The sequence below is a fragment of the Dreissena polymorpha genome, chromosome 1 (assembly GCF_020536995.1).
Source record: "Dreissena polymorpha isolate Duluth1 chromosome 1, UMN_Dpol_1.0, whole genome shotgun sequence".
NCBI lineage: Eukaryota > Metazoa > Mollusca > Bivalvia > Myida > Dreissenidae > Dreissena > Dreissena polymorpha.
The window spans coordinates 36,542,769-36,562,225 of record NC_068355.1 but is presented as its reverse complement, the minus strand read 5'-3'; the positions used below and the strand labels follow the sequence as shown (position 1 = coordinate 36,562,225).

Here is a 19,457-nt window from a genome sequence, read left to right as displayed (position 1 = left end):
TTATTTGCACGAAGATCATGCCTAGCTATTTGTGAAACAAAATCGTTGTGTTTGTATCACTCCTGTTGATACCGTTACTTTCCCGCAAAAATAAAAACAATTGAATCGCCTTAAACAAAACTTTTGTGCAAATAGATACAACATCGATATGTTTTCGATATGATGAGCTATTATGACAAACATGTGACGACGTGAACGAATGTACAATAAAGGAAACCGTCAAATGAACCAGGTGTAATAAAGTGTTACTTCGCCTTCACATTTGTTGAATATTTTGACCGTTTATATTTCAAATGTTTTAGTAAAAGTTACCCCCGGGCCTACAAGACAAACGTGTATCTATCACACTGTGAACAAACCTTTTTGGCAGCTTGAGTTTAGCAACTTCATTTTACTTTATGCATTTGAATAATATGCTATTGATAGGCGAATGCGCAAATTGACGTTCTTTGTTCATATTATCATCGACCGTTTTATGTCCAATGGAGCAAAAAGATTTCATTATAGTTAATGTTCATTGCATGATTTAAATATGATAAAAACGACCGAGTGTCCTATAATTGACACAAATATTCCGAAAATGTTTCATACCATCGCAATTGTCACGCGGTGTACACGTCTCTGTACTGTTCTGATGTCCTCTACAGTCGCTCCCACCATGTTGCGGGGCAGAGGAGTCACAGAGGCGGGAACGTGACCGGGTACCGTCGAGACACGTGACGGAACACGAGGTCCAGGACTGCCACGCCCTCACATACCATCAGCTGTGTGTGTATGGATAGAACAAACTTGTTTTTCTTTACAGAACACGATGGTGCCTTAAACATAATTTTATTTTGTAACCTGATGCGGACAGGTTAATAATATATATGTCGACGTTTTAAGTTTTTTCATTTAGTTAAGTATTACTTGTTTATTGTATTATGAGTACATTTTAAATTATTCTAATATTTAAAGAGCGCTGAAAGTTTAATTAACTTAAATATTTAATACTTGCTTAAACAATATTGTGCAGGGAAAGAATATAGCTGTTAAAATGATCACAACCGATGTCGTTATGAGATAATTGTCACAAACGTGATTGAAATTACTCCGACCGATCTACCCTAGGCTAAGCAGCTATGCCCATGGCTAAGCTCAAAGGCACATAACTTATAAATAAATAGAGAACCGTGAATTGCACATCTATGCTTCATGATGATGACATATTTCAAGTTTTAGTTCAATCGTTCGGCTTAATTAAAGAACACATAACTCCTGAACGTGTTGATTAATGAAAATGAAATAAGTGTCTTGCATATAAAAAAATGGTGATGGCATATGCAATTTTCTTTAGGAATGAGAAAAGTTTTCTCAACAGATTCATATCTGTTTAATGCAGAACGACAGACACACATTAAACCCAACGGACTAATCGACTGACTGCGCATTTTTAATCGTTTGAATATGTATGAAAACCTATTGTTTATATATTTTTAAGAAGAAACATACAATTTAATAAAACACATGTACAGTTACACAATTATTGTATAAGCTCGATTAACATACTTTAAACTAACTTGATAGAGGGGAACCATTTAATACTAGATGCCAGTGTAGTTTGAGGAGGAGAGTTTTTACTTAAAACATACAAGGAAAACAAAAATCACAAAGGGCAGGAAAAAGTAAGACATCGGGGCCACGATTGGCAGTTTCATTATTTGTAAGATCTGGTTTACGCCCTAGAGACATACATGTGTAGAAGACAAAAACAGTGAAAACCACTTTTAAAATGGTTACACAAGGGTCATTCCTGTGAAATTGCACAATAGTCTGAAGAGCGGTAAAGGAGGATACTGGTTTTAAAGAAGAAGTCGACGGAAACATGCATGCACAAAACGGACGACGGACATTTCGACATCCTTAAACCTCACAATGAGAACATGGAGCTGGAGAGCTAAACGGGACTGTTTAATAAGAACTCTATATGTTTCCACCCCTTGTAAAGCGAGGACAGGAAAAACATTGTATTAAAGGTCGAGTTGTATGCATACATATATTATATACCATGTAAATCATCGATAAATCGCCTTTTACCAGGACAAGGATTCTCCTGATATTGATCGAACTGATCCGCTGTCTCATTGCACGGCTAACCGCCATAATAAGAAGCAGGACTATCACAAGTACGGACTCTATGTTTGGTTCCGGTAGCGCAGGTCACATCGCAAGAAGACCAGTCGCTCCATCCGGACCAGCTGCCGTCGACTGAACGAGTGTAGAACAGAATATAATTTCTGAATGCTTTTGCTATGAAGGGTGATGTCATAGTGACGAATGAAAATTGAATAACGTAAATAAAATATACTATAAATTTAGAACCATGAATACATAAATCGTTTCATAAGAATTCTTTATTATCTAGTGATATAATTTTCACAAACATGTTTTCCACAAAAGTCCCATGTATTTTTATCCATTAAAATGTAATAATAAGCTATAAAACTTATCCCTAAAATGCATTTTTTGAAACACTTTTGAAGGCGGAAATAACGTTATCTTACCTCGAAAAGAATACTTATTTTTCATTCGCTAAGCTTGGTCATATGATGACCGTGTTTTTTCTCTTTATAACACCTATACGTTGATATCGACTTGATACAAATGTGCTTGATAAAAATATTGTCATTATATCAGATCAATGGAGGTAAGTACGGCATATTTATCAGAATCAATAACGAAGTCTTCAGTTTCGGTAAAGATGAATAATATTTAACAAAACAAACAATTTAAAACCAAAATAAAGTCATAATTGTTTACGAAAGATCAACAAAAAAAGCTAAAACAGATTTTAACAAATATGAAGTTCATTTGATCATGTCGCTATTAATTGCACGTCAAACATCATTCAACATTTCATTCCCGTCTAAATGCAGAGTTGTGAAGATTATTATTTCTTAATTATTCTTTAAAGCGAGATTGTACGATTTTGTCAAATATTTATTAATAAAATGTGTAAAAAAACTTATTATATATATATATATATATATATATATTGTAGCGTACTGCCCCGTTTTGTACTACCCCGTATTGACTTAATTAGTTAGTCGTAACAAGTTTCAAGCAAAATAACGCCGCCATAAGTTTAAAGATTTATTCTGTATAACGTACGTCGATTGTTGGATTACAACAGCGGATAACTCTGGAATATCTGGTTCGTGGAGCTAAGCAGTTATTTCTTCGTAAACAGAAAACGTTAATCGACTTAAAAAATGAGATGAAGAATCTGTATCTCGGATGGGTCACCACAGGATGTAAACAAACAAGTCAAAAAATGAGACAATTCATGAAGTTGAACCGATTGAAATTTCAAGCGAAACAATTACAAGAAAGAAAGTAGAAAACCTTATCTGCAAACTGGATCGGCGATTCAAGTTTAACTGTTCTCTTGATCATCCACCGAATAGCACCTCTTTAGTTCGTATGATACAAAAATACGACCGTTCTTCGTGAAGGCTCGAACCGGAATGATCCCAAAAGAACGCTGATCTTCCTTGGTCGATTCAGCACCCGGTCGACCCGACCTATGATCGAACGACCAACTAAGGCAAATCGACCCGGGTCGACAAGTTCTAAGAATCCAAGATGGCCGCCGTAGCGAATGTAAACAAAGCTCTGATGAGGACTTACCATGAGCAAATTTTAGTAAACTGAGATATATGACATAGAGGAAACTAACTATTAAAACTCTGTGGTGAGTTGTAATGGATATACATATTACAAAAAAATGGAAACTGCTTCGCTCCTTACAAGTGTTTAGCAACAATAAAATAATTAAACGTTTATGGAAGCTAAAATTACAGTGAGGGGGGTTTTACTTATAAAATGCATTCTGTATAGACATAATAAATATGCAGTCATGTATTTGTATAAAATTCCCTCACTGGTGATCATCAAAACTCTTGGAATGTTAATACATGTATTAAAAGGTAAGTGTTCATTTACTACATAAATAGTATAATTTAATAACAAATATTAATATTCAGAATATCATTGAACAAAAGGTGGGGCGCATCATTACCCCCTCCTGCAGGAAGGCTAAGCTCCTGCAGCCTTAACAAACAATGAGGTACCAACAATGATATAACTATTAAACTGTTAACAAGAACAAGCAATATATAATAATTGAGATCAATTACTTTTGAGATCACAAAATCACTGTTCACTTTGAAAATGTCACCTTCCACAGTGTATTCATACACTTAAGAATGTCACTTGAGGTTCACACACACAAGATGTCACTTGACGTTAAACACAATATAATTGAATAAAATTAAGCACTCTTATGTATCACAGAAATCTTACACAGTGTATTCATACACTAAAGAATGTCACTTGAGGTTCACACACACAAGAATGTCTCTTGAAGTTAAACACAATATTATTAAATAAAATTAAGCACTCTTTTGTATCACAGAAATCTTAAAACACATTTGTTTTTAATTGTCCTGACACTTTGTAATAGTTTGTAAGTTAACTGTTCATGTTGTATAAATTAAATGCCCATATTTATTTTCACAGGTAAAGGTCTTCAAGAAGAGTCCACAGGTGGGGGGGGGGAAATACCCGTACCATGCCCCCATAAGCGACCAATGCACAGTACGGACTGACCACCCACGCGGTGATCAGCGAATACCCAGATAGCACCAACTGGTACTACGTGGGCCCGCTTCCCAGCAGGCGCGACGAATACCCACCAAGTGCCCGCGTGGATTACCAGCACTTAGTGGGCCCCTGCAATTCAAGCAGAAGGCGATCATTTCCAAGGCATAGTTACATTTTGCGCGGCCTCATGTTTTCCTTGTCCCGCTTTCGACTATCAATAGCTCTCTCGATGGAAGTTACTCTGCGTTCCAAACGACGAAGCTCGTCCAGTATCCTTTCGGTGTTCCTGGCGGTGGCTTGACAGGCTTGAGCAGCTGTCTCCGATGCTCTCTGGATAGCCTGCAGTTCGGCATTGGGTTGTCCTTTCTCTGTTTGAGACGCCTTTTCTGACATTGATATTATCTCATAGAGAAGCGGATCCGCCTTGTCCTGTTCTGTAGGAAGAATGTCCACTGGTTCGTCCTGGAGAGGTGTGGCTGCCTGGGCCTTAGGGGATGACTGTGGTGTCTTCAAGGTTTGGACCAGTGCTGTCAAAGGATCTTCATCAAAGCTAGGGGCCGTGTACAGTGCTGGGTTAACAAGAGCAGTTGATTGGTCAGGGAATATTTCCTGGGATTCTACCATTGATCTGGGTAGCACGTACCTCTGATCTGTATACTGCGGACTTAATGGAAGCGACATGGTTGATGGTGAGAAGTCCGCCTTCCTCTTCAACGGCCTCACATCCAGGAGCCATGGTGGAAGTGCTGGTTCCTCTGGATCCATAAACATGTCATCGTCTTCTTCCCTTATCGGGGTCATATCGTTGGCTGACACAAACCAAGGAACGTTGGACTTGATCAGTATCTGTTTAAGGTCAATGTTCTGATTGCTGCCAACTGCCCTCACATGGCCCGCGTATTTGGTGAGGTGTTTTAGTAAATCATCCCTGGTTTCACACCGGAACTTGCATAGGGTGCAGAAAAAGGGAACTTGCTTTTCTGGTACGTGGTCTCTCAGTATGTGGGCCACCAGTCTCCCCTTTCTGTCCACTTTGCCGCAATGGCTACAACGATATGCGAGACCCCCATTGGATAACCTGTTCATCTGAAAATATAGCATTTTAAAGAAACGTTTAATGTGGAGCGATAAAACTTGTAAACCTGTGGTGACTCCTGTGTATAACTGTTGGTTCTGTTTTGCTTTGTTTAAACTGTAAATGATTTCTTTACCATCTGAATTTGGCGCGGAAATTGTTATAACGTATGTTACAGCTCGGCTCTAATTATTTTTTGTTTTCTGTTTCAGATTATTGGCCAATACTTTTGCCCATTTAGGTGCGTTCTGGCCCCGGTAGGGTTTCAGCTTGTTGTGATGTGTGTTGCGTATTGGACCATTCTTACCCATCTGGATAGTGAAATTGACTGGGGACCTCTTTTCTATCACTGGAAACGGACCATCATACGCTTTCTCTAACTTTGGGTTTATACCTACCTGCCGGCCTTCATGCAAGAACCAAACTAAGTCGCCCACCTGGTATTGCAGGAAATTCAACTTTACATCGTGTATCTCCTTGCTTCTTTCGGCCGACTTCTGTAATTGTTTCCGGACCAGGTCATGCGTGCGTTGGAGCCTCGCCTTAGTTTCTATTACAAAATCGACTTCTGAAATATCATGGTTCTGTGCGGGGTTCACATGTCCAAATATTACACTGCTTGGTAGTCTCACCTCTCTCCCAATCATCACCATATTTGGTGATAACTTCGTGCTTTCATGTGGTGTCGCTCTGTACGCTCCTGCTAGAGCTTCAAGGTGCAAGTCCCATTCATCTTGTTCGTCTGCTAGGTAACACCTTATCATCCTCAATAATGACCGGTTAAACCTTTCTACCTGTCCATTCCCTCTTGGGTTTCTAGCACTAGTTCTGGTTTTCTTGATTTCTAGCAGTTCACATAACTCCAGTATTAACTTACTTTCAAATGCTGAGCCCTGGTCACTGTGTATCGACAGTGGTGTCCCCCATCTACTTACGATTTTGTCCAGAATGACTTTTCCACATGTCTCAGCTGTCTGGTCTGGTACTGCTACTACTTCTACATATTTAGAAAAAATGTCTGTTAGAACTAAGACATACCTGTTTTTTCTTTCTGTTATGGGAAAGGGACCTGTGAAGTCAAGTGCAAGCACATCCAATGGAGCTCCAACTCTTATGTGTCCCAGTGGAGCTTTTGGCTTTCTTGACGGCTTCTTATCGGCTTCGCAGATATCGCAACGGTGGACATATAGCGTGACGTCACTTTTCAGCGCGAACCAGAAGTAACTTTCCAGGATTCGGTGTTTGGTTCTCTTGATGCCCATGTGTCCAGCAGTTACTGAGTCATGTGCCTGTTTCATCACATCTGTACGTAAAGCTTGTGGGACCACTAGCTGTAAACGATCATCACCGTTACCTGTTTTCTGAAACCTTCGATACAACGTACCAGAGTGTATTTCCAAGGTGTCCCATATGATCCAATAGTGCCGGGTTTCTGGACTTTTGTCGAGCATATCCTCTTGCTTAGGTTTGACTCCGGCCAACTTCGCTTCAAGGATTGGTCTGATCTGTGCATCTTCCTGCTGTTTCTGACTCATTTCTGCTGTGCTGAAGATAGCTGCCCATGGTTGTCTGCTTTCGGGTACCATTTGATCTTTCGATGTGCCGGGTGTGTTTCGATTACCATTTGAAACGGCTCTTACTGGCTCAATCTTTGTGCCATCTTCCTCATCCTTGACCTTGTCATGAACTGCGCACTTTTGGTCCTCCGTTTGGTCACTTACCTTTCTGTCCAGAGCCATTGTTTCGGATCGCCTAAGGCATTTCTTGCAAGGTCCACATTTGAGTGGTTCCATCATGTCTACATCTGGACAATTGCAGTCTTTGGGATTCGTACATCTGGACAATGCGTCACAATGCCCCATCCTTTTACCTGCCCTGTACTCTATTGTGAAGTCATACCTCGACAATATATCGATCCATCTCGCGATCTTACTGCTCGGCTCTTTCAAACTGAACAACCATACAAGTGCCTGATGGTCGGTTCTTACTACAAAGTGCCTTCCCAATAGGTACTGGCGGAAGTACTGTATGAAGTAGACGACTGCTAGGAGTTCTTGTTCTGTAATACAGTAGTTCCGTTCAGCTTTATTGGTTGCCCTGCTGGCGTAGGCTATCACGCGCTCCCGACCTTCCTGCATTTGAGAGAGCACCGCCCTAAGTCCGATCCCGGAGGCGTCCGTGTCGAGGTAAAAGCTGCCTGCTTCATTCAATGGGTAGCCGATCACATCTGGACCAATTAAGGCTTGCTTCAACGCATTGAATGCTTCCTCGCATTCTGTTGTCCAATGAAAGGCACTGTCGACCTTGGTCAAGTTCGTAAGGGGCCTTGCAATCTTGGCAAAGTTTTTTACAAAGCGCCTGTAATATGACCCAGTTGCCACAAACTGCTTTACCTGTTTTGGTGTAGTAGGCCTAGGCCACTCTACTATTTTGGCTATGTTGGAGCTTTCGGGGCGCACCCCCTTGCTGCTAACAATGTGACCCAGGAAGACCACTTCCTCTTGTAGCAGGTTGCATTTATCCGGCTTCAATTTCAGTCCGGCTTCTTTGATGCGTGTCAGTACCTCTTCAAGTCGTTGCATATGTTGCTCCAGGTCAGATGCATAGACCACGATGTCGTCAATGTATACAAGGCATGTTTCCCACTGAAGACCCTGAAGAACCAGCTCGATGACTCTTTGAAAAGTACTGGCCGAGTTATTAAGCCCAAATGCCATTCGCGTCATTTCGTATTGTCCAAATTTACATACAAAGGCGCTTTTTGGAATGTCTTCATCCTTCAGCGGTATCTGGAAATACCCAGATGTGAGGTCGAGGCTACTGAAATACTTTGCTCCTGCGACTGCATCAAGACACTCTTGTACTCTGGGCATGGGAAAACCATCCGGCTTGACAAGGGCATTCAGCCGTCTGTAGTCAACACATGGTCTGATTGATCCGTTCTTCTTTCGTACTAGTACGATAGGACTTGCCCAGGGGGAGGTACTTTTCCTTATGACTCCCTTTTTCAGCAGATCTTCAATAGCTTGTTTCTCCTCATTAGCGTATGCTAAAGGTACAGGTCTTGGTCGCTGTTTGATTGGTGCCGCACCCTCAGTATTTATGCTATGTTCAGCTAAGTGGGTCAACCCGAGATCCCACTCATCTTTACTAAAGGTGTCACCGTGTTTAGCCAACAGGCTTGCTAGCGCTTTCTTTTCGACGTCAGACTTACCTTCACTAGATTTTCGCAGTAATGATTCTAGATGCGCTGGGACCTGTATTTTTCCATTTGGTTCATCATTAACCACTTTTACCTCGGCTGACCTTGTAGTGATTCTTCTTACGGCCACCAAGTTGTCACTTTCTGCTTGATGTTCTGCTTTTGTCAGTACTGAGACTATCTTCTCCATCCTCTCTGCTATTCCTATTTCTGCATCCTGTCTCAGGTTTACTTCCGTTGGATAAGGGTTAAGAACTCTTACCTTGCATGTTGGAGCCTCATTGAGGTTCACTAATGTGGTTGCCATTTGCAAAGGGTACCTCTCTTTAAATAGCTGGTTAGGCTCGACTACGTAGTCAGCCTCCGTATCGTCATCATCTGCTTCAAACCTTTCTATATAAACACTTACCACGGCTTCTGCATGGCCTGGTACTGTCATGTTTTCTGCCACCACTACTCTCCTTGCTTTTCCAATCTTCCCTACCTGGAATATTGGTATCTCCATGCCGTCTAACAGAATTCTGTTCTGACTCAAAAGAATGTCTGCCGGCCTCCCATTTTGACCTTTCAGAATATCATACCCAAGCAGAGCATCATCCTCGATGTCCGCCACCATGATATCCCTTGTCACTTGTAGAGGTCCAAGGCTAATATCTAACTTTGTTTGACCAACATCTTTTATTGGTGCTCCTCCTGCACCAACCAACCGGTCAGTTTTATAAACTACGGGACATGCATGCGGGTTTATCTGTTTAAACACCCTGGTTGACACTATGGTCCTTGTCGCTCCAGTATCGGCTGTGAATGTAACAGGAAACCCATTCACTGTTCCCTTTACATACACCCCATCCGCTGATGGCCTGGACCTCTGAACCCGAGCACACTCCTTCGTAACTTGCTGTGTTTTGTCATCTTGATTTTGGCCTTCGGTACTTTTTACTGGGACCTCCCTCTGGCCACAAGGGCTGGTCCTTGGAAGTTTAAAGGAGCAGACTTGTCATCGCCATCGACCTTTGTTACCTGATCACCATACAAACATTTGTCGGGGCACTCCCTGGCAAAATGACCTTTCTGTTGGCACCGGTAACAAACAACATCTTGCTTTATGTTAGGCATTCCCTTTTTCGCAGTGACATACTTACTCTCTAGATCATCCAGTCGCTTCAGGATCTTTGTTAGGATCTCATCTTTAGGTTCATTATATTCCCTAGGCTGCTGATTACTGTACGAAAAGCACTTACCACCTGTATCGCTGGACCACTGCCTTCTTGTTCCACTACTATCAAACTGTGGCTCTGAGAGCTTCTCTGTAGCCCGACGTGTAGGTCTTCTGTAACGCCTTTCATCTTGCTTTCCTCGCATCTGTAGATAAGTTGCTACGTTGAATACCGCTTCATCTACTGTTGTAGGCTCCTTGTGGAATTCGACTTCAAAACGGGCCTCTTCATCTTGTAGCCCGTCGAGGAAGCGGCGTACAAGATCTTCTTCCCTAGTTCTTCGGTCTCGTTGTGGATGGGCACGATCGTAGAGCATCTTTAACTCTGACGCGTAGGCTTCAACGCTCTCATCATGACGCTGATTTCTTCTTGTAAACCTTGCCTCGAAGATTTTTGTCGTTTCCACCAACTGAAATCTACTTGATAGTTCAGCCTTGAGGTCTCTGTAGTTGTGTAACACCGTGGATGGTAGAAGAGTGAATGCTACTGTGGCGGCTTGCCCCTCCAATCGCTGTAAGAGATGGTCAAGGCGTTGATCCTCGTCCAACTGGAGGCGATCTGCTATCGTCTCGAAGCGTGTTACCCAGACTCGCCATTCTTCTTTGCCGTCAAACGCAGGGACCTTCATTAGATCTCTTGGTCTCTGCCTGTAAGGTTCACTACATGCAAAATCATCTGATCGATTATAGAAATGTTGCCTACCATGATCGCCCATGTATTGGTAGCCCTGGTGTCTGGGATTATAATAATAGGAGTTACCATTAAGGTCTGCTGGTGCTGGGTCTGTTGGATTCCTGCTTACAAAGGGTGGGCTGTTGGTATTCAGTCGAGGGTCACTGGATGTAGTCTGTGCTTGAACTTGCGGGCCTTTTGCTGTACCTGTTCTTTGTACTTGCTCTATGCGGGCTTCAAGCTGTGTCTGTCCAGCACGGATATCCTTTACTTCTGAAACCAGATCCCTTAAAGCCCTAGTAAGCCCTTCTAATACTGACCTTGTCTCACTGCTTCGCTTAGGTCTCCTCCTTTCGTTCACCCTATCGGATCTGACTTGTGACTCAGACCCGGATTCCGGTTCGGTGTCTGCGTCACTTACCTGTTGTTGTTGGTCAACAGGTCTGTCTTCCTCATCTGAGCGGGAATTTGTATTGTCCCTGTTAATTCTGAAATAAACCTCAGAGTCGCTTGATACATCATTATTTTCTTTGTTTGCAGCCATCATGGACCAATATAATGATATATATACCAACAATACTCTGAAATAATATTTGTCACGAACAAAATGAATATTATGCTTGTTGTTATTTATTTTTTAAGTTGTTATTGTTGTTTGTTTCGCTGAGCAATAAAGTCTTTAAAACGTATTGTGTTGACTTTGTATATCCAACGTTACAATAGCTGATTGACAAAGCTGCTATATAAAGGCTTATTCTTGACAGCTGTTGTAATAACTTTCGTCTGAATGTGAGGCTCTCAGTGCTTTGATTTCTATAAACTGCGTGTAGGACTTTCAGGATTTAGATTTTCACTATAAGGGTTCATATCACGGGATCCACATTTAAATAATGGGATCCCACCGCTGCCACCAAAAAGTTGTAGCGTACTGCCCCGTTTTGTACTACCCCGTATTGACTTAATTAGTTAGTCGTAACAAGTTTCAAGCAAAATAACGCCGCCATAAGTTTAAAGATTTATTCTGTATAACGTACGTCGATTGTTGGATTACAACAGCGGATAACTCTGGAATATCTGGTTCGTGGAGCTAAGCAGTTATTTCTTCGTAAACAGAAAACGTTAATCGACTTAAAAAATGAGATGAAGAATCTGTATCTCGGATGGGTCACCACAGGATGTAAACAAACAAGTCAAAAAATGAGACAATTCATGAAGTTGAACCGATTGAAATTTCAAGCGAAACAATTACAAGAAAGAAAGTAGAAAACCTTATCTGCAAACTGGATCGGCGATTCAAGTTTAACTGTTCTCTTGATCATCCACCGAATAGCACCTCTTTAGTTCGTATGATACAAAAATACGACCGTTCTTCGTGAAGGCTCGAACCGGAATGATCCCAAAAGAACGCTGATCTTCCTTGGTCGATTCAGCACCCGGTCGACCCGACCTATGATCGAACGACCAACTAAGGCAAATCGACCCGGGTCGACAAGTTCTAAGAATCCAAGATGGCCGCCGTAGCGAATGTAAACAAAGCTCTGATGAGGACTTACCATGAGCAAATTTTAGTAAACTGAGATATATGACATAGAGGAAACTAACTATTAAAACTCTGTGGTGAGTTGTAATGGATATACATATTACAAAAAAATGGAAACTGCTTCGCTCCTTACAAGTGTTTAGCAACAATAAAATAATTAAACGTTTATGGAAGCTAAAATTACAGTGAGGGGGGTTTTACTTATAAAATGCATTCTGTATAGACATAATAAATATGCAGTCATGTATTTGTATAAAATTCCCTCACTGGTGATCATCAAAACTCTTGGAATGTTAATACATGTATTAAAAGGTAAGTGTTCATTTACTACATAAATAGTATAATTTAATAACAAATATTAATATTCAGAATATCATTGAACAAAAGGTGGGGCGCATCAATATATATATATATATATATATATATATATATATATATATATATATATATATATATATATATATATTTCAATATAAATTAAAATAAAAGCTAAAAAGAACATTTGTCGAAAAATGCGAAATAAGCCAGATATTTAATTCTGAAATCGAAAATGTCTATACAGTCGAATTCGTCAGCATGTATATCATGCATGTACGATGTGAATCTTAATTTAGTTTAACGGTTTATTTTAAATTCCTGCAGCGATATATATTCATAAGACAAACGAACACTAACTCTGATTCTTATAAAACACGAATGCTTCGGTTATTGTAGGAAAATATGTTCGAAATATCTTCGTCACAATCGGCTCGGGGCGCTAATTTGTATTTGCTGCATTTTATGAAATTCGTCTTCAATGTATATTTGTTCTTGCCTATTTTGTGTTACTGTAAAATATTTTATCAATATATTACAATTTAACACATATACAAAATCCTATATTCTCGCTTTAAAGGGAGACTTAGAGGAATGAAACGTAGAAAAAAACAAGTCAAATTTCACAACGTTCTGTAAAATATGAGACTGGGTATAAATAAAAATGGCTCCTCAAGCCATTTAATTCTTTGCATGACCTTATATATTACACAACGATTAGGAAGTGAACAATTATTCTCTACATATTAACTTATTAACTTTTCAAATTAGGTATAGATATGTATAATGTCGTCATAAAATACAGCAATCTCCACACAGAGTTGACGTTCCTTGCTCTCACATACAATCTGTGCCATCAAAAGAAAACCCTACCAGATTTGGTAGAATTTTATTTTTTTGTTGAAGTGTTATATTATGAAAAGTAGTATCATTTTTATTTATATTTTGAAAATAATGAATACATTTAGGTTTATAATAAAAACATTATGCGCTTAATTAAACAAAGTAAAAATAACAACGGTAAAATGAGTGCACCACGTGGCTAGGCTATCAACACGTGGTTAGTTATGAAGGCGTAGACTTGATCCAGCTATGCTGGTTCAAGTCAAATCTTGGTGCGGAGGTTTAAAATTCAGGACAGCTGATTAAGAATAGTAATTAATAGGATAAATTGGTTACAGGGATTTTCACTGAGTATTCTCACCAAATATTAATTGACTGCGCCTGCCTGCATCACACTGTTAGGAATCAGTAACAAGCCGTGTACCTAATAATATTTCCACTAAATTACACAGCAGAGTTATTAAAGCACGACTTGGGAAAGACACTTTTTGCACTACGCATTGAATTATTGTATCGATTTCTTCTAGAATATACAGTATAAAGATTGATATTCCCTGTATTGTTCACGAATGATAAAGCTTGTTTAATACACTTGGACAACGTTTCTGTGTGCAGATCCCATTTTCATTGTCACTGCCAGCACAGTTCACTTCACCGTAGGCGGGTGCAGGATTGTCACATGACCTGTTCCTGTAGTGGGAATCAATCCCACACGTGACACTGCACACGGACCATGCAGTCCAGTCTGACCAGCTTCCGTTGACAGATTTTGAAAAAAACTCGTAATAAAGTATATTTGGCGTCATATGTGAGTATTATTGATATCAGTGTTAAGATTTCCAAAATACGAGTTCTATGTGTCAGACAAATTGTATAATTTGAAAGATTTTTACGCGTAAGGAAAACATCAAACATATTAAGCTATCTCACGAAGATACATTGGTTGAACATGCGATATAATACTTATTTATCAATTCATGAAACAATATTAAACGCCTAAAACACATACTTTGACAGGGTGGACCTTGACACCCCTTACGCTAATCTTCACCCTTCTCGTCACTATCACAGTACAGACCCCCATTTTGTGGGCGCGGGTTGTTGCAGGATCTTACACGTACCATTTCACCAGCGCCACAGGTCGTACAGCATACAACCCAAGGATACCAACTTCCCCAACGGTCATCCACTGCAAGTAAATAATCAGTCACAAAGTTATTGCATTATCCTTGTTCATCGATTCAATAAAACAATTCTTTAAGAAACGAAATATTTGCCTCATTTTGATTCATGGAATGTTTTTATTTATAAAAATGCGTATGTTGCAATTAACCCTGTGCATTGTATAACCATTCGATGAAAAAAAATATGTTTAGAAACTCATACTAGCGAAATCATTCTTTGGAAATATTGCTTTCTGACGGGTACTATTAAAAGACTATGTTTTTCGCCTCAATACCATATATGAATTGTGCCCGTCTACTCTTATAAGACTTACATATTCAGCAAAATCCCAAACTGTTTTAGCAATAACAATATTTGTGCTAATAACAGATAAGCGCCATGCATTTTCTGAAAATTGCGTTCAAACTGTTTTTGTTTTTCAAGGTGTGAATAAAACTCCGCATAACGCAGCATCTATACGGCACCTAAAACAGATGGATAACTCTTTTTGCCAGGGCACGTTGTTGGTTTTTCTGAACAGCTCACAGTATCCCGTGTTGATCCTTGACACTGCTGACCTGACCCTACAGGTGCTGGACTGTCACACTTCCGGAAACGTGTCTGTGTGCTATTACAGTTGCAAACTGACCAGTCTGCCCACTGTCCCCATACGCCATTTTCTACAAAATGTAACATTTTTCAGTAGCGAAGTGTGGTCGTATGGTGATCGTTGTGGTGGAAGTAGTTAAGGTAATTGGGGCTTGTCACAGTAGTTCTCATGAGAACCTAAGCTCTATGCGTCTATGTGCGTCGTCTCGCCGAGAACATGGGTTCTCGAGCGTAAAATAAGGTTTTCAAATGAGATCACAGGTTTCTGAATTTATGTTAAGTATGACAAGCGGTTCGACGCATAATCCCAAGAAACTAGGTTTTTACTGAGAACCTAGGTTTTTACCACAAATTATGATCCCAAATGAAATCTTGTTACGACGCGTAACTATGCAAACGTAGGATCTAATGAGAACTATTGTTCCCAAATGAAAACCACGGATTTAGTATTAAAGATGAGGTCTTAATTTCTCGTCATGAGAATGTGGTTTTCACAGATTATTTAACGTCTGTCGAAACATTGGTTTTAAAATAAGCACCTAGGCTATCGCCGTTTGATGCATATTTTTTGATAACGTGGGTTCTGGTGAAAACCTATGATATCGAATAAAAACTTGGGTTCTGGAAGCCATGTGCAATCTTCAAGCGAGAAACCAAGGTTCTCATTCTGAGAACCTAGGATCTCTTTCTGTGAACCTATATTCTCAGTAAAAACCTAGTTTCTTGGGATTATGCGTCGAACCGCCATAGTATATCGCGTGAAGACTGTCAACTCATCATGGAAACAAAACTAGAAAAATACAAGGGGATTTCTATACATACAACTTTGGTAAGTAGACGATTGGCCAGTAGAGGTTTGACTTATATATGCCAGTTATAAAAAAGTGTGTCAAAAACAGATTTGTTCATAGACTAATATTTACAATATCGGTGGGTTATCATGCTGCATCATGCTTGACGTAGGGGTAGACATTTTGTAAGTTGAGCATGGCTGCCATCATTGCTGTAGGTATTTTGCTTTATTAAAACGAGACTTTGACTAAAGCATTTTGTGTTCGTCTTGAGTGGGTAACATTTAGAATGCTGGTAAAATTTGCATGGATGCATATAGCGTCTTGTTGATCTGCTTTTTCATATAACTTTTGAGGACTACATCGCGTGGCGAAAACAGGAAATATCACAAATTAATTTTATATGACTACGCAAGGTTTGATTTTCTTTATTTAACCTGTTTTGCTATTTCTTTTAACAATTGAACGCTTATATTGTGATCACCAAATATTTTTTATTAAAAATATTGGAGGATTTATTTAATAGAATATTAGTTTCATTGTGTGCTTGAATTGATCATTGAGAGTAAGTTGGTTCCGTTTCCTAGTTACTTATTCCTTATTCGAATAAGCAATGAGGAATAGTTCCGTATTCCTTATTCACGCGTTACAAACTTACATACGCGTTTCAAATAAAAATAGTGCAAACATTTCTTAAGTAAATTAAATCAAAATAACTCAAATACATTTACTAAATGAATTACGTTACTTATTCATGTTTCTTCTTCGCGCTTGCATATAATTTCGTATTTAAACCGGACATGCATTTTCTACTTCGAATACCAACTTCACATAATCAAAACATTAAGCATATAACAATATGATACATTTATGTGATGTAAAATAACACTCTAGTACATTGAAACATGTTTGTTTAAAGTATAGGCCAGTTCCTTTTTCGCAGCTGAATGAGGAAAATGGAACCAGTTCCTTACTCCTTATTCAAGCCGAATAAGGAACTGGCGTTTTCATACTTTAACATCAATGAAATTGATCCAAAGTGAAAAATAAATAAATGAACATCATTATATATATATATATATATTTTTTTTTTATATTTATATATTTACTTATTTATTTATTTATTATTTACATAGGTTGTATATTTAAAATACTTATTGCAATACATTTCTTTTTTACTTTTTAGTTTTAAGTAATGATTATCTGGTTCCTTATTTAGTTTGAAACTGAATAAGGAATAAGGAAACGGTTCCTTTTTCCTTATACAAATCGAATAAGGAGCTGGAATGCTCTTTCTATAAATTATGCATCCAAATGAACCAACAAGACAAATAAATCAACGACAATCATTGTAAATGTAGATTGGGTATACAAAATATTAATTACCGTATATTTCTAGTTTGTTTTATTTGTTGATTACCTAGTTCCTAATTTGGTTTGACGACACCCATTATTGCTGCTTCTTCCTGTATTTGCGCGATGATTATCTGAGATATTAACTATATGATTCTATATTCTCAAATCTTTTCTATAAAGAAGGAATGTAGTTGACAATTGTTAATAGTTTTATTTGATCGTTCGTCAAAAAGTTGTAATTCTGTTACTCTTGTATCTTCAATGCAATTGAGTAATTAAATAGTAATTAAATTGAATGCGTTTTAATTCCCTTTTATTATTGTTTAATTTGAGTTACAATGCTATGACGTTAAATTTTATTTACACTTAAATGTATTGTGAATATTGCTGGGCCAAGTGTGAGGTTGAGCGCTCTATAACCAGGTTTAAACCCCCAATGCTTTGCATTGACCGTTCCAAGGCGGTGACCCCAGCTTTATTCATATTTTGTGTTTATGTTGGTTTGTATTGTGCTGTATTGTGCTGTTTTGTACTGTTTGGGCAATCGGTCACTTGCCTTAAATAAAGGACCAACTAATTGTTTTTAATGAAAATTCAATACTGCTCCAGCAGCTGGAGTTTCACTTCTGTATATTGAATAAGGAATAATGAACTGGTTCTTTATTCCCTATTTAAATCGAATAAGGCACTGGTATTTTCTTAAAATACAAATAAATTAATATGAATAAAGAGACACATAAATCAAGGAAAATAACAGTAAATGTAGGTTGGGAATTACATAAAATATTTATTGCAGTACATTGATTATACTTTGCGCAATTGTGTAACTTTTTCGCGGCTGAATAAGGAAATTGTAACCAGTTGCACTGACTAAGAGTAGGACTGATAACCACTGAGAACAGCGCCATTGTGTTCCAACAACCTTAAATCGTGCGCCAATATTGAAGGTCGCCGGATGTACCGTTGGCATCCTAAAGCGAGAAAACGCGCTTTCGGAGATAGAAATTCCTCTATTGAATTAAAACCACCCAACTTCAGCTTTGTTAGTTTTGGTTTTTAATTGAAAAAAAAAACAACAAATAACACCCAACAACATTAACGAAATACAGAGGCATTTCGATGAATCTTTCCGGTCTAACAGAGGCACCTTGCAGTCTTGCCTTTATTGTGACATCAGTGACGTCGCACTCATGACATCGCTGTCCGACATAATGGCATTCGGTGCGAATACAGAACTGTTACGCTAAGAACGGCATAGGACTGTTAACCATGAAGACCATTGCCGTCTTTTAGATCACACGGTCAATAACCGTGTGCCGAGGTTGAAAGTCGCCGAATGTACCGTTGGTCTGCATGAGCGAAAAACGCGTATTCGCACTAAAAAAAAATCTAAGACGAAAGCACGCTTTTACAGCTTTGATGCGCACTTTTTCGCTTCAATTATAAAAAACATAAACAATGGAGGCATTTCGATGAAACTTTTCAGTCTGCTAGAGGCACTTTCTTTCTTTTTTCTTTCTTTTATGGTGACGTTTTGAAATCATTTTGCATGCTTAATCATATCCATTCGCAACTGTTTTCGTATGAGAACGGAATCATATATCTAAAACATGTTAAGTATTCAGCTATCATGTAGTCTTGACCAAAGTTAAGGGTCAGATAAGACTTCAATAACTGTACCCAAGTTATAAATAACAAATCATGCAGTAAACATCGTCAATAATAACGAATATAAAGCTGTGCTATGCGAGAATGATCCGAATTTAAGTATCCGAAAGTATGGCCTCTGAATAAGGAATTGGTAATACGTTAGCTCCTTATTCAGAAGCCTGTATTTCGGACGATCACTTTTGGATATGTAATAATTTAGATGTTGTGTGTGTTATTAAAGCTAATAATGTTATAAGGACGTATTCTGGCACATGTCTATTGTTTATTCTATTAGACGATAAACGATGAAAACAAGTTTTATAAAGACGATATTAAGGAAATGGTATTTTCTTACTAAAAAATAAAATAAAAATAACCA

The 19,457-nt window shown here is 38.8% G+C and overlaps 2 protein-coding genes across 2 annotated transcripts in view; both read right to left on the bottom strand.

Annotated features, from left to right (window-relative positions):
• The window catches only part of LOC127877004 (6-phosphofructo-2-kinase/fructose-2,6-bisphosphatase-like), a 370,857-nt gene that overhangs the window by 121,717 nt on the left and 229,683 nt on the right, over positions 1–19,457 (bottom strand). The window lies entirely within an intron of this gene.
• On the bottom strand, positions 3,120–12,749 carry LOC127877037 (uncharacterized). The gene is made up of 2 exons (XM_052422645.1): positions 12,079–12,749; positions 3,120–5,730 (listed from the first exon to the last, which is right to left on the bottom strand). Exons 1-2 carry the CDS (start codon positions 12,127–12,129, stop codon positions 4,813–4,815), a joined length of 969 nt encoding a protein of 322 aa, XP_052278605.1. The 5' UTR covers positions 12,130–12,749; the 3' UTR covers positions 3,120–4,812.